The sequence below is a fragment of the Alternaria incomplexa genome (assembly GCF_024043165.1).
Source record: "Alternaria incomplexa strain BMP 0042 chromosome Unknown scaffold_16, whole genome shotgun sequence".
NCBI classification, from domain to species: domain Eukaryota; kingdom Fungi; phylum Ascomycota; class Dothideomycetes; order Pleosporales; family Pleosporaceae; genus Alternaria; species Alternaria incomplexa.
The window spans coordinates 249,032-263,308 of record NW_026249865.1 but is presented as its reverse complement, the minus strand read 5'-3'; the positions used below and the strand labels follow the sequence as shown (position 1 = coordinate 263,308).

General features: G+C 52.9%; 6 protein-coding genes across 6 annotated transcripts; 4 read left to right on the top strand and 2 right to left on the bottom strand.

Annotated features, from left to right (window-relative positions):
- Window positions 1-50: 50 nt before the first annotated feature.
- Window positions 51-689, top strand: J4E90_009477 (uncharacterized protein; the record flags this gene model as incomplete). The annotated part of the gene is made up of 1 exon (XM_051438996.1): window positions 51-689. One exon carries the CDS (start codon window positions 51-53, stop codon window positions 687-689), a length of 639 nt encoding a protein of 212 aa, XP_051287073.1.
- Window positions 690-2,993: 2,304 nt separating this feature from the next.
- Window positions 2,994-3,786, top strand: J4E90_009476 (uncharacterized protein; the record flags this gene model as incomplete). Its single annotated transcript, XM_051438995.1, has 2 exons — window positions 2,994-3,732; window positions 3,779-3,786. The coding sequence occupies 2 exons, from the start codon at window positions 2,994-2,996 to the stop codon at window positions 3,784-3,786; spliced, it is 747 nt and encodes a 248-aa protein (XP_051287072.1).
- A 775-nt stretch (window positions 3,787-4,561) lies between these two features.
- Window positions 4,562-5,571, bottom strand: J4E90_009475 (uncharacterized protein; the record flags this gene model as incomplete). Its single annotated transcript, XM_051438994.1, has 2 exons — window positions 4,562-5,394; window positions 5,481-5,571. 2 exons carry the CDS (start codon window positions 5,569-5,571, stop codon window positions 4,562-4,564), a joined length of 924 nt encoding a protein of 307 aa, XP_051287071.1.
- Window positions 5,572-6,434: 863 nt separating this feature from the next.
- On the top strand, window positions 6,435-8,102 carry J4E90_009474 (uncharacterized protein; the record flags this gene model as incomplete). Its single annotated transcript, XM_051438993.1, has 1 exon — window positions 6,435-8,102. One exon carries the CDS (start codon window positions 6,435-6,437, stop codon window positions 8,100-8,102), a length of 1,668 nt encoding a protein of 555 aa, XP_051287070.1.
- Window positions 8,103-8,511: 409 nt separating this feature from the next.
- J4E90_009473 (uncharacterized protein) lies at window positions 8,512-9,015 on the top strand (the record flags this gene model as incomplete). Its single annotated transcript, XM_051438992.1, has 1 exon — window positions 8,512-9,015. One exon carries the CDS (start codon window positions 8,512-8,514, stop codon window positions 9,013-9,015), a length of 504 nt encoding a protein of 167 aa, XP_051287069.1.
- Window positions 9,016-10,047: 1,032 nt separating this feature from the next.
- On the bottom strand, window positions 10,048-13,801 carry J4E90_009472 (uncharacterized protein; the record flags this gene model as incomplete). Its single annotated transcript, XM_051438991.1, has 2 exons — window positions 10,048-10,274; window positions 10,327-13,801. The coding sequence occupies 2 exons, from the start codon at window positions 13,799-13,801 to the stop codon at window positions 10,048-10,050; spliced, it is 3,702 nt and encodes a 1,233-aa protein (XP_051287068.1).
- Between the last annotated feature and the right edge of the window lie 476 nt (window positions 13,802-14,277).

Below are 14,277 nucleotides of genomic sequence, written 5' to 3'. Positions count from 1 at the left end.
GAGGCACGACCCATTTCAAGCTATTCACCCTAGCAAGTCCATTGCCCCAGATGACTAGCCCACCCGCAAACCGTAAGCGCTCACGGAATCTATCAACCAGTTCCGCATCATTACCGTCAGCAAAGCTAGCCGATCCACCATTTGATCGTGATCGAACATCTGCGGCGGACCGTGCCGCCGAATTCCCAAGCGCAGTCAAGGAAGACACAATTGGAGATGACATGAGTGGAGAAAACAAGATTACGACGGAAAGCACTCGCGAAGAGCGTGAAGATGCAAAGACGGTCGAAAACTACAAGGACACAACGCCGAATCTCTACGAGACCAAACAGGAACCCGAATCAGCCGCACCCGGTGCTACTACAGCTTCGCCGGAAACGCCTATCACGACACCCGATCCTCTGGCGATAGCTCGGAAGAAGTTCGATGAGAGGGTGGACGAGCTCGCAGTTGGCCTCATTGCCTCGTCGCGACAAATCATTGAAAAGGCCATCGATAAGGTTGTTAAGTTAGCGGAGGAATATCGCCAGCCTCTTATCCAGGCGGCAGAGATAGCTGCCAGAGAAAAAGGCCGTAGGGAAGGCTATGAACGAGGTTATGCGGCAGGCTTAGAACAAGGCAAGAAGGTGGGTTATGAGCAAGCTAAGAACGGTTGCGACGAGGAGGGCAAGAACGATGAAGATGCGTAAGGCAAGAAGAATGGCAACGCTTGCAAAGGCCGAGTCAGAACTTCCGTCCAAAGCCATGTAGAGGCGAATCCATAGCTGTACCAGTCAAAAAAGATCATGGGTGGTTAGACATGTAGTAGGCAAACCAATGGAATCAATGCGTTGCGCCAATTCAATAGAATCTGTAGTTGCCTGTCCTACTGGGGCGGTGCGGTTCGGGCCTAGCGCGGCTTCCGTTCCAAGGTTTCGTGTCGCACCCGTGGACGCGACGCGACCTCTTTCCCTCTCCCACCGTCCTTGCCTTATTCTCATGGCGTCCACCCACCAACAACTTCCTTACGCGACCTTCAAATCATTGCCATTCATCACCCTACACCAACAACGCAGTGAGATCGTGTACTGCATACCAAGCGCCCCGAACCGTGCCGCCCGCCGCTTATGCGTTCGTCCCAACAAGACGCCCTTTATCGACAAGCTGGTTACTACCAGAATCTTTCATCATCATTGCGAAACCAAAATGCCTCATCGTCAAGTACACTTACCGGATATAAATCCTAGGGTCGACTGCTAAAAGCTTGCCGTAGCTCCGAGATTCGCCAATCTCCGGCTATGGACGTGACGCAGATCTTCCGCCCGCAGTGTCACCACCAACTCGCTCGGTATATTACAGCTATTATAGTTACAATATGCAGTTATCTCGAATACGGTTGACAGGTTGTTCCACTTGCAACTGAGGTCCTGCCAGCCTTGCGTCAGGCATACCATCACACCTTGCGCACGGGTGCACCATTGGCAGCTGTGGCAAAGCTTCGCTGATCGTGCCAGAGCTCAGCAGTCCGCTCCATGATTCGATCGTTGACCATTTCCATCCGGCCCCCGGGTCAAGCCTCTTAGCTTCGGGGGGCTGGAAGTGGACGGGGTTTCATCTAGATGCCCCCAATCTCACGTCTCGTGATCCAGTAAAGGAGCTCAATCTGCGCTCGAGTAGAACCGCGGCTGATCGCCGCCCGTCGAAAGTTCTTGTACAAGACGCACATAGAAGAGTCCGGTGATGAGGCTCAACTAGATTGACTGCATGAAATGTCGGCGTTGGCTATATAATGAGGGCATTATTGAGCTCAGCTGACTTAGAGAAGTGTGAAGGTATGGCTCATGACCGGAGTCACCGAGGTGTACGCGTTACTTCAAAATCGGCTTGCAGTGTGGCACAGCATTCAAACTTTCAGGAAAGCAGACTGGACAGAAGATACATGGGTGAGTATTCACATCTCACACAGAACCCGTACCAGGGCATCTGGACTGTCCTTCCCACGAGATGCCAGTCAGAGTACGGCACGGTACTGGAACGCTTGCGCCAATTCACCGTCATCCCCGTATATACAAGGCCTTTGTTAAGGGAATGTACCCGGTCAGCAGTAGAGTGGCGTTCACGTTCCCTTCGATTCGGCAACAATTGCTCCTTCAGTGCGCCAAATAATACATGAGTGGAAGTTATTTTGGGCACTGCATATCTGATGATGAAGACAGCCTCAAACCACGGTTCATGGCCCCCCACCAACGCGCCTACACACCACCTCGCTACAATCGGGTTGGACTGATGTTGGAACGCTTTGGTTGGGTGACATTGAAATACAAAAGAGATATCAATGAAGGTCGAACTGGAGAACGCATTCTTACAGCTCAGTCTTCGTCTAGTGTACGGAGAACTGCAAGATGGCGAGATTCTCTATTGCTTTCCTCCTACTCGGAACCCTACGCTGCTGTTTGGCATCACCTCACCAGCATTTTGCCCGAGGCACTACCGCTCTGATACCAAGCGCAACTTCAGCATCGCCGGATTCAACCCCACCTCCATCTCCGGCAATCGATCAAAGGCAGCACTCCAAGCATGTCAACGACTTCTATAGACTCTACGGCTGGCTTAAGCCTGGAGCGTCCGTATCAGACAGCGAGCTTCCGAGAGCCATACGAAAGATACAAAAGAAGCTCAAAGAGCCTGTCACTGGGGCTTTCAGCGATAAGATGATGGACATGATGAGCGGGCCGCGTTGTGGCACGGAACAACCGTACAATACGACAGATGCAGAGGACGCCTCGGACGTTGAGCGACGATACGTACTCTGGGGCCCGAAGTGGGCGAAGACGACGTTGACATGGCGCTTCGACAGTTATACGAATGATCTGTCTACAGCGCGCCAGCAAAGCACGATCAGGTTAGTCAAGCTTCCACGTTTTGGATATTCGCTACTATGTATGCTATGGTATGGGACTTCTTCAGCTCAATCTCTGCGGTTACGTCTCCCAGTCCAATAATCCTGGTCGCTAATGCTGCAAAGTGCCGCTTTTGCCCAATGGATGAATTACATACCCCTCAACATCGTACCAGCAGCCTCAAACGCTAAAGCTGACATCAACATCCGCTTTTCTCCCCTCGGTCGAGACGATACGCGTTACGGTTTTACGTCGATGGTCTCTGAAGGCACCTCCATGTCGTCTGGCAACATCAATGTGACCTTCAATGATGATTACCAGTGGACAGATGACCGCCTTTTCGGGTATACGGCTGTTCATGAGATCGGTCACGCTCTCGGGATGAGCCACAGTGGCGTCGAGGCGGCCATAATGTTCGCCTACTACGATGGTAGCATACGCCCTATGCATCCAGACGACAAGATGGGTATACACAGCATCTACGGCTGGAAGAGCCCGATTTGGAATCGTATCGATTCAGGCTCAGCAATCACAAATATGATCCAAGTCACGTCCAACACAGCTACTGCTTCAGCCAATGACGGTCTGTACCAGATGCGTTCATCGGGGCAGATTCTTCGCTACTCAAATGGTGCGTGGGTAGTCGCCGACAACAACAAAGATACTGCTCAAATCACCGGTGCAAACGGGAACCTCTACCAACGACACTACGACGGAGGCACCTTCCACTGGACAGGTAGCGCATCGAACTGGCAAGCTCTTAGCAATACCGACTCGAACGTGATTGAGATTGTTGCTGCAGCTGACCAACTATACTCGCGTCGCAAAGATGGATGGGTAGCCCGGCTCTCTGGTACATCGTGGCTCAGCATCGAACAGCCCTCCGCTCCAGGCTCCAGGCAAATAGCTGTCACCGACGACAAAACACTTTGGAATCTCCTCACGAACGGATACCTTGTTCGCTCCCTGTGGCCTCACAACTCAGGCCAATGGGCCATCGTTGATGACAACGCGAAGAATATCGCCATCGCAGTTGGCGGCAACGAATTCTACAAATTGCAGAGCGATGGCTTAGTAGTGTGGTTGAACACGGCTGGTCCTAGTTGGAAGACTATTGAGAAAGCTGGAAGTGTGGGTATATATGCTGTGGGGGGCTTATTGTATAGTAGACATGGCGATGGAAGTTTATGGAGATATACTGGCACTCCGGAAGTGTGGGAGATGATAGACAATAGGAGTGGAATGGCCGTTAGTATTGTGGGTGATCGGGCGGGAGGGGTTTGGGGGTTGTCTAGTACGAGTGAGATCTGGACGTTGGTTTCGTGAGCTTCGTTGTATCGACCCATGGTCTTGCCTAGTACGTAGGTGTTTACTACATGTTTTGTTGCTTGAAATCTATAGTGTGGTCCCCGAATTCTGCACAGCTTTCTCAAACCAGACCTTGTGTTGATCTTGGGGTCGACAAATCATAACAACATGTTGCTAGTTTTAAGCATAGGGTACAATGTCTCTTCTTAGCTGCGATAGAGGAGTATGTAACGGCGGCAGATGGTGCAATGTCAACTCAAATGGAGTACGGAAAACCGGACACCTTGGAGTAATATAGTGCCTACTAAGAAGGCTACCCCTCGCCTACAGTTCACTCATCATCGTCTAGGGGCATCTCATCGGCCAGCGGATGCTCAGACAAATAGGCCAGCCTCTACAGGCGCAAACTTGACCTGATCAGCTTGTATCTCCTCCAACAATCCATTGCCTGGGTACTCATCCAGATCCAAATCAACATACCCCCTCTCCGCCCATTTCCTCGCAGAAACAAAAAGCGATCGCCCGTTGACATTCGCATCACTCAGAATCCTTAATAAACACTGCCCTGCATCTTCCATCGTAGCGAACTGCACCCCCGCCTTCTCCACGGCATCAAAATCTTCATGCGATAGGATGCCCGTGCGCACGTACCATGGCGAAATCATGTTGATGCGAGACCCGTAGTAGTACGCCGTTCGACGCAGCGAATGCATGATGCCGCGCATCGCATACTTTGACGCGCTATACTGGGGCCCTCGCGGACAGTCTAGGTAAGCCGCTCCAGATCCGATGAGAACGAGACAGGTATCTGTTTGGGAGGGGGATGGGGAAGTGCCGTTTTGGGTCATGAAATAGTGGGATGCGAGTTTGGTGGTGTAGAGTGCGCCGTTGAGGTTTACGGAGATGATGTCGAGGTTGGGCTTTTGTGGGGGTTGGGAGGGACCGTTGAATGTGAAGACGTCGTCGGCGTGTATGATGCCGGCGTTGGCGACTACGTAGTCGATCTTGCCGGTGGCGGATAGGGAGGTGGCTTCGCTGAAGAGGCGGACTTGGTCGTCCCAGTTTGTTACGTCGCAGTGTACGAATCGACAGTCTTTCAGTTCGGAGGCAAGCTGTTGTCCGCGATGCACATCGCGGTCTCCGAAACACACCTTCACGCCTGCGTTGACCAGTGCTCGGACGTATGCTTCCCCGAGACCACTGCCGCCTGCCAATGAGGTTAGCTGGCTTTTCAACGAACGTACCAGGTACTACTGCAACGACTATGGTGTTTGGAATTAGGGCTGCGCATACCTCCAGTTACTACAGCAGTCTTTCCTGCTAGATGGCTGACATCGAAGTCAATCGTGCAATCGACAGGTTTCGTAGGGGTGGAGCCAGGCATGGTGATGACCAAATCTAAAGATCTTGTGAGGATGAAAGAGCGAATGAATATTGGATCGAAGACCGACCGAGCTCCTTTTATAGCTCAGATCTCATTCCATACTCTGACACGAACCGCTGTACATAGGTGTTTCCCAATGTGGTCAAATATCGACCTAGATAGGTAGGGGCCATGGAGTTAAGGAGCGGGTATGTGCAACCAGCTGACAGACACCATTGTAATGTAGTCTTAGCCGCTACTCGATGTTATATTCTGGATTTGTAGACTATGAAATAGGTTTTGGGTGAGAAGTGACCGAATGAGTAGTGTCGGGATGGTGTGGCGGTAGGCAACGCGCTAATGCAGCCTGCTGACACGCTGGGCAAACACCGAATGTGTGCAGGCCGAACGCCCTTCACGCCGTGTCGTCATAGTATTTGGGGTTTCTCATACTCATACGCGCAACTAATGCAAGAGATATAAGGAACTGATGCCTGAACGCGCCGAGTGTAGCATACCTACTGGAGCGCGTCCTAGACAGGGCCGAAGATACCCGGTCCCCGCGTGGCTAGCGCCTCAGACTGTGACATGTCCAGGCGTGCATTCCCACTTGTCGTTCCTGTCGTTCCTCAACTTCAACTTTCTAGTATGGTGACTTAGTTCCACAAACCGATATTCTGCTCAACATCTTCGGCATGCGTTTGCAAGATGCTGCCGTCTCCGTTGCCGAGGTCCAGCCCCACATCTCCCCACATCCCTGTGTCAACAGTCTGGGGTGCCACGCGGGGTGGCTGGCGAAGACGGGTATGTAATGACATGTAGTCTAGATAGCGTTCTAGATCTTGAGCAGAGTTTTGGAATGTAACGCGTACGCGAAACAAACAATGTCGACCGAAGAGTGTACCCTACACCATCCCACACTACAGCGGACCTTGCGTGGAACATCATCCGCGTCAACAACACAGTTTCGCAACCTAAAGTACGCATCGATACCGGCACGATACAAGGATTCGATTCCAGACGATAGGCTTGAAGTTGGGGAGGATGGGGTTTTCGACGCTACGCAATTCGGACCATCATGTCCACAATTACGTGGAGCTCAGGCATGGGACCTGACTTTAGTCGGAGATGCCGTCTTGCCTTGCAGCCCTGGTCAGGGCGATACAGAGAGAATGAATGAGTTCGACTGCCTGAACGTAATCGTCACGGTGCCCAAGGATATCCCGAGCGATGCAAAGAGTGGAGGACGAGGTCTTCCAGTGTTCGTGTGGGTACATGGTGGTGGTCTCAGCATCGGAGCAAACAGTTGGCCACAGTATGATCTACTTCGATTTGTCCAGCGAGGTGTAGAAACCGGTAAACCCTTCATTGGCGTTTCGATAGCATACCGAGTCAACGTATTTGGTTTCCTGGCCAGCGATGAGATTGGTGCAGCCGGTAACATGGGTTATAAAGATCAGGTGCTGGCTTTCCGATGGGTCAAGAAGCATATCGCGGGTTTTGGAGGCGATCCGAACAACATCACTACTGCAGGCGAGTCGGCAGGAGCGATTTCGCTATCAACGCTCCTCTGCGCGAACGTTGGGGACGAGGGGCTCTTTGAGCGTGTTGTCATCATGAGTGGCGAGGCATCTTTACGCAAGTGGAGGAACAAATGGTGGCATCAGAAGATGTGCGAAGATCAGTCTACCTATCTGAAAATCGAAAGCAACGATATCGAGAGCAGGAGAAGGATCTTATTGGACACCGATGCGGAAGAGTTAGCTCAGAGATTACCTTTAGCACAGCATTTCGCCGCAACAGTCGACGGCCAATTCTTCACACAAGAAGTCACGATCGAGTCGATAATGGATGGCTCAAGCGCCGTACACAAGCCATCATGGTGCAAGGAGTTTGTAATAGGCGACACAGAGCACGACGCCCTCATTCTGAAAGGCCGACTGCTCGACCAGCCCAACAGTTTTGGGCGCCTTCTCAAGGCGTGCGAAACACACCTTTCTCCACTCGAGACCCTCGGACTACTACAGGCCTATCTTATTGATGGCAACGTATCAAAGGAAGCCAGAGGAGAGCGCTTGTTAGTACTCGCATCTGAACTCCGCTTCTATCTACCAGCGCTAGCAGCATATAGGGGATGGGAAGCTCTCTCACCACCAAGACCAGCATCACGATACCACTTCCACGTCCCCAACCCAATAGATGGGCCTTTCAAGGGTCTCGCAGCCCACGAGCTCGATGTTGCATATCTCTTCCAGAATTTCGACCCTTACTTCAGTGATGGCGACAGGAGGATAGCACGGGCTATGCAAGACCAGTTCATCCGATATATCCACGGCGAAGGGTGGGTTGAGGATGGCAACATGTTGGTGTTTGACAAAGACGGCACCACGGTGATCGATGATGAGAGGTATGATGAGATGTACCGAAAGAGAAGGGGAAGTCTACTGGAGAAGATCGGAATGGAAAGGTTATGGCGTGTTGCCGAGATGTGGCAGGGTGTGCGACAGGAGGAAGAACAGTACGCAAATTTCTCGGGCGACTCGAAGCTATGAAGGATATGTATATCATCACTTCTAGCTACTTTGTGGGGTTTCTTATGACCTTTTCAACGCAAATACCAAGGTCAATGATGACCTAATCGAGACTCAGCAATTTGACCTATTCACTCGAATTGTGCATGGCAACGTGACCTTGCCTGTTTGGGACTAGCCCTCCACCGTTTGTAAGTCACAACTCAACCTTCGAAATCTGCGTCGTTTCGCACAGAGAATCCACATCCGAGTCAAATCATCCCATAACTGTATCGCTACATCCCTCCGTTGTCACACACCACCAAGCACCACCGTTCATTCAATGTCCAGCTCAGAAGAAGAAGTCCCCTTCTTCTCAACCTTGAAATGGCGGAGGCGAACAAACGTAGTCAACGTAAACAACGCAACCCACAATCCACAACCCACAACCATGACATCCGTTTCAACTGATCTAACCCTCAACCCCCAGCAGCCCATCCTCTTCGGCGACGGCCTCCCAACCAAGCGTCCCAAAGCCACCTCCCCACCCTGGGCACCATGGATCGATCCCGGCCGCGAAGTCCTCTCCGAGGCCGAATCCCGATGGTCGCTCTACCTGTACTACGAGTTCGACAGAAAGACACTGTTCTTCGAACAAGTGCCTGTTCCAAACATAAGCGCCGTCGCACCAGACGCGTCGCAATGGCCGTGGCCAGCCAAGTTCTTCGACGAAACAGCCAACCAGATCACTGAGCGGAACGCAAAGGAGTCTGCGTTTCTTCGTCTGCCGCGAGAATTGAGGTGGGTGATATATCAGTATGTGATTGCGGATAGTGATGGGACAGTTGGCAACGTTACTAGTGCTGGAGTCGTTTCACACGCGACGTCCAGGTATCCGTTGCTGCGAGTTTGTCGACAGGTGTACGCTGAGAGGGGGCTCATCCCCACGTCTTGAAGGCATGTCTTGTCGTATCAATCTGGAGTTGCCGCATACCGAGGTGGATTGGAGCTGGAGATTTCGGTATACCTACGGGCGGCGGATACTGAGGTGGTCTCTAAGGCTACTAGCTGGCGCAGGATTGTAACGCGCTCCGAAGGTAGAGGTTGTTTGGCTCACTGCTCGTAAGACAAGGCAGTGAGAGCTCTTTTGAAACCTCTCAAGGAAGCGGAGCTGTTGTAGTATTTCGTCGTCATCAGGTAGACTTGTTGTGTGTAGCCAGACATGAATGAACGAAGCTCAAGGGAAGCTGAACATGTCTAGAGTATGAGTATATTATAGCATCGGGATGCGTACATCCAGAAAACTACAAGTTTTGTCCATGTACACCGGTTTCCCGTCCCCTTCCCCATCAACCCAGTTCTCCTGGAGCGCGAACTAGCACGCGCCCACCTTCATTCCTTCCGCCACTACCGCCGCCCTGATTACGATTTCAATCCCATTGAAGAAGTACACATTACAGCTCCATATCTCTCCAACGCGCCCTTCACGCTCGCCAACACATAAAGAAAAGAAAAGCGTTCGTTCGTGAACTCTTCAAAGGAAGTATTCAAAGTAGACACCAATGCAGGAGAAAGTGTAGAAAGAAAGGAAAAAGCAATGGAAATAATGGTGGGCTGCGCTAGCCGCGTGGTATCAAATCAATCCTGGTCCAACTTTAAATATATCAATCAGCCCACTAGGCTTTCGTCGTCGTCTTGATGAAATCGGAAATACGAAACATGGCCGGTAGCAAGTCCGCCATTGAATAGTCCTGGCTGTCGCCTGTCTCATTCGATTGTTCAGTTTCTCCAAGTGGTGTCGAGGCGGCTACAGGGCCACTATCAGGGATTGGAGTCTCTCCATCATCAGTGGAGGGGGCTACAATCCGAATTTCAGGGACTGGTATCACCCTATCATCAGTCGTGACAGCTACAGGGCCACTGGATGTGTCTTGTGGAGCAACGCTATCGCTATCGGCTGTCAAAATCGCAGGGGTGGCAGAACCGCCTAGATTGCTGGAGCTCGAGGCCCCGAGAGCGTTCCGAACAGCTGCTCCGGCGGCAGACGTCCTACGTTACCTAACCGATCGGGGTAAGACGTCGGGGCAGGGGAATAGCCCTGTTGCTTTTTGCGGAACCATTCGATAACGATACCGATAACGACGAGGAGGAAGGTGAGGACGAGAGCGATGGCGAGACCAATGAGAACAATGGCCCATAGCGCAAGATGCTTGTCTGAGAGTCGTTAGCATACAGACCGAGATTGGAAATGGTTTCTGCGACTTACTTGACTGTCTGAAGAATGAGTTGGGGTTCTCTACAAACACAGAGGACAGGCTTCCAGTTTGTGTCGAACCGTCTTGGCCCTTGGTAGCAAGGAGGAAGGGAGTGAGTGTAGTGCCATTGAAAAGCGCGGCAGATGCTGTTTTACCCGCAAACGAAGTAATGTTGAGCTGGCCCATAAGAAGGAGATCTTGGTTACGGTCGATGATATCGGATTCGCCATGGTCTTCGGACAGAGAAAGGACCTGAATACCACGAATTTCGGTCGAGCTACCGAACATGGCCCCGTCGGCAGGCACCCACTTGGTACCGTCAAATCGCTGCAGGAACGCAGTGCCATCGCTTGCTGTACCAGCGGCCCAGAATTGGTCTCCGTTACGGTTAGCAATGGTTAGAGCAGTGACCGGACCAGGGAGGTCGTTAGCACCGGGGACGACCGCGAATTGCCTGCTTGATGAGTCGTAGATCAGAATCTTGGTCTGGTTGGTGCCAGAAGTGAGGTTGCCCGCAATGAGTAGACTGTTGTCGCTAACCCATGTGAGCGACGAGACGTCACCGGAAAGGCCATTGCCTGGTGCAGTCCACTGACTACGCTCGGTATTCCAGATGCACACCGCAGCACAGCTCAAGGCGCCAGCGGACTGGAACTGACCTGCGACGAAGATGTCCTTGGACTTCGGTCGTGGAGCGATGGCGTTGACTGTGACGTTCACACCCTGTAGCGGTGGGGGCTGAGCCTTCGTGAACGAATTGCTGTTTAGGTCGTAGGCGACAACACCAGCAACACGATTGTTGTTGAGCTGACCGCTGATCATGCCACCGGCATACAAGACATTGTCCAAGACAGCGACAGCCGCAAAGGTGGAGTTGGCATCCAGCTCGTCGTCAAAGCCGGTTACTTTGTCAGAGTCGTTACCATCAATGATGAGGAGGTTGGTGATGTTGCGATCCTCTGCGCCCTTGGTTGCGAAGTGTCCAGCGAGGATCGTCTTGTTCATGCCGTTTTCCTTGTAGAAAGTACCAGTACGGACTCCAGTGGTGTTGAGGTTTTGTCCTTGAACGATGGCTCGCTTACGAGAGGGGGTCTGCTGCTGCTGTTGCGCTTGGATCTTAATGGGGAAAGCACTGAGTGACAGTTCATCTCCACTTTCGAGCTCAGCAGTACCGCTCGCGAGAAGAGCACCAGATGACACGGACCCGCCATACCAACGTTCACCTCCGGGAACATCAGCGAAAGTCATCAGTCTACCGGACATGGCGAGAGAGTAGAAGTCCAGGTTGTGCAGCCAGTTACCACGAGATGGCACCCAGACTGCAAAGTCATTAACGCTGGTGCTGGGGTTGTTACCAAAGGCATTGACCCGGCTGAAGAATCCGCTGACAGCGAGCACTTCTTCGGGAGTATTGGCCGTGATGTTGAGCGAGAACGGTACCAAGTACAGCACGACACCATCTACACCGGCACCAAGGGGTTGCCACTGGTTGTTGGTCAAGGTAGCTACTCCGCCAAGGCCTGCTACGTTGTTCTCCGCCGTGTTGGTGAAGTTACCACCGACGTACAGTGTACTAGCGTTGTGAAACATAGTCATGACCTGATTGTTGAGTCCTTTGCCGGGAAGTGCGCTGGGCTTTTCCTCTCCCTGTCGAACTTCGAAGATGTTGTTGCGGTCGTCGCTGCTGTTGAAGGATCCGCCGACATAGAGTGTCTTGTCACCTGTTGTGACAGTGGTGACGAAAGCCTTCTCCCTAGGAATGAGGCTGGCTCCGGCGGCAGTGATGACCGACTTGGTAAAGTCGTCCGCGTCTACGGTCTGACCAGGCTTGTACTCGAAGAGACCGTTCAAGTTACCTGACGTAGCCTTCAGAAGCGTGAAGCGCACCCTCTGTGCAACGACAGTCAAGGGGCCAGGGCCTTGTCCGCTTGCAGGTCGAAGGATGACTTGTGGACGGGAGCCATCGGTGACATCGATGAAGCCGTTGTAGACCTCGTCGTACTTGTCGAAGTTGTTGGTCTGCCAGAGCTCAACGCTGTTGGGCTCGCCGCCCAATTGTGCTGTGACGTTGACCCGACCGCGGGTGCCACAAGTACCATCACCCTGGCATCCAGGCGTATAAATGGTGACAGAGTAGTTGCCAGACTGTTTGATGTCGGGCAGGAAGGTGACGCTGGTCGACTCGGTGTCGATGGGTGTGCCCTGCAGAGATGTGGTGAGATACCTGGAGGAGCTGTCGTGTGACGGAGAGACCTGCCAAGAGCCGGTAGAGGTTGCTTCTGACCCTGACGTGGTTGAACCACAGTTCTTGGGCTCGTTGAAGTCGTTGACTGCATAGGAGTACATGGCGTCCTGGAACAGCTGGATACCGTTAAGACCACCACCCTGACCGTACCATTCCGAGACGTCGATCCTGAACGCGTTCATACCAACGACGTTGACGAAGGAGAAGTCCTGCGCAGTGGTGTTGCCCTCGGGCAGGGGGCATGTGGCGTCGCAAAAGCGCTTTTGTCCGGTTCCGGGGTCAGTGAAGGTCAGGTTCAAGATACCGCCGTCTGGAAGTGCAGTGAAGCGGAAAGTCTTGCTACCACGGCCCTCGAAGTCCGTGTTGTAGAGCTTCATGCTTGTTGGCTCGAAACCGAAGCCAAAGTCGGCCTTCCAGAATCCGGGCGATCGATCGGCGAGCAGCCATGTCGAGCCGGCGCCTTGCGTGGAAAAGTCGGCTTTGCATGCGATATTCTTGGGGTCTGAGAGGCCGTTCTGGCCGGAGCTTGTCTGGGCGGATATGTCTGCGGTAGCGATGGGGATGACCTGCGTGTTGTTTTCGCTCGACACAATCGACGCATTGCCTCCTCCGAGACCGTTGAACTCTCCTCCAAAAATTATGTTGTCATTGGACCGGATGATGGAGTGGATGGGGCCATTGAAGCCATTGAACGATAGGTCTTCCCAGCCGTTCTTCCATACTAGAGCGTTGGACGAGTTCGCACCTTCTAGACTTCCTCCCACGTAGACCTGACCGCCATCTCTATCACAGTAGAGCGCGTTGACCGATCCAGTAAGTCCTTCGAGTGGAGTGACATTGCCGTTGTTGGGGTCGAGCAGCGCGATGCCTCCAGGTGTGCGAAGATCGCCAACACTAGTAAAGTTGCCTGCGAACACGACTCGTTCCGCGCCATTGACCTGGAGCGCGCACATGGCCTTGATGTCGGCATCTGTGGTGTTGATCGTCGCAAAGACGCCGTTGGGATAGCGTGCAAGGAGAGCTCCTCCAGTAGCGGGAGTGTTTTGATTTTGGCCTTCATACTGGTAGAGCGATATCGAATCGAAATCTCCAGCGAAGGCTATCCGGCCTAAATCGTCGAGGTTGAGGTTGGGATTTGGGACGGGTTTGAAATTATAGGCCGCGGCTTGCGAAGCCACGAGCAGCGAAAGGGTGAGCTTGCCGGCCGCCGTGCGCAGAAGGGCAGCGAATGACTCCTTCATGGCAGCGGTGGGTAGCGAGGTCGATGGGAAGAATAGTGTCGGAGGTGCGAGTGTCGGAGGCGACTGTTATGAAGAAGGGATGGCCACGTTAGGCATGGGAGCGGGTGTCGGTGGGCGGGGAGGCAGGTGCGGTTTGCTCAGGGTCGTCACGATCGCTGGATCCGGTAGGCTGGTTCCAGTGAAGCTGTCAATTAGCCTTGCAAGGGCGCGCAATGGTCTCCGGAATCGATTATGGACGGCAGGAACGAGGAGGGCGAGAGTCGGTCGCTCTTGCGATGCAGGCGTTCGCGGATGAGGAAGTGCCGGAGGAGCGTTGCTTGGCGCACGGTGAATGTGACGGTGATGGTACGGGGGGGGGTGTATTAGGTGCAGGTTGCTGCTGTGATGCTGTCTTTACTGGTTGGTTTCCTGAAACGAATGACTGAGGTGAGGGTTGCGCGTGCTTGAAGGTGTCTGGGAGCCGGCTTCCCGTGTGG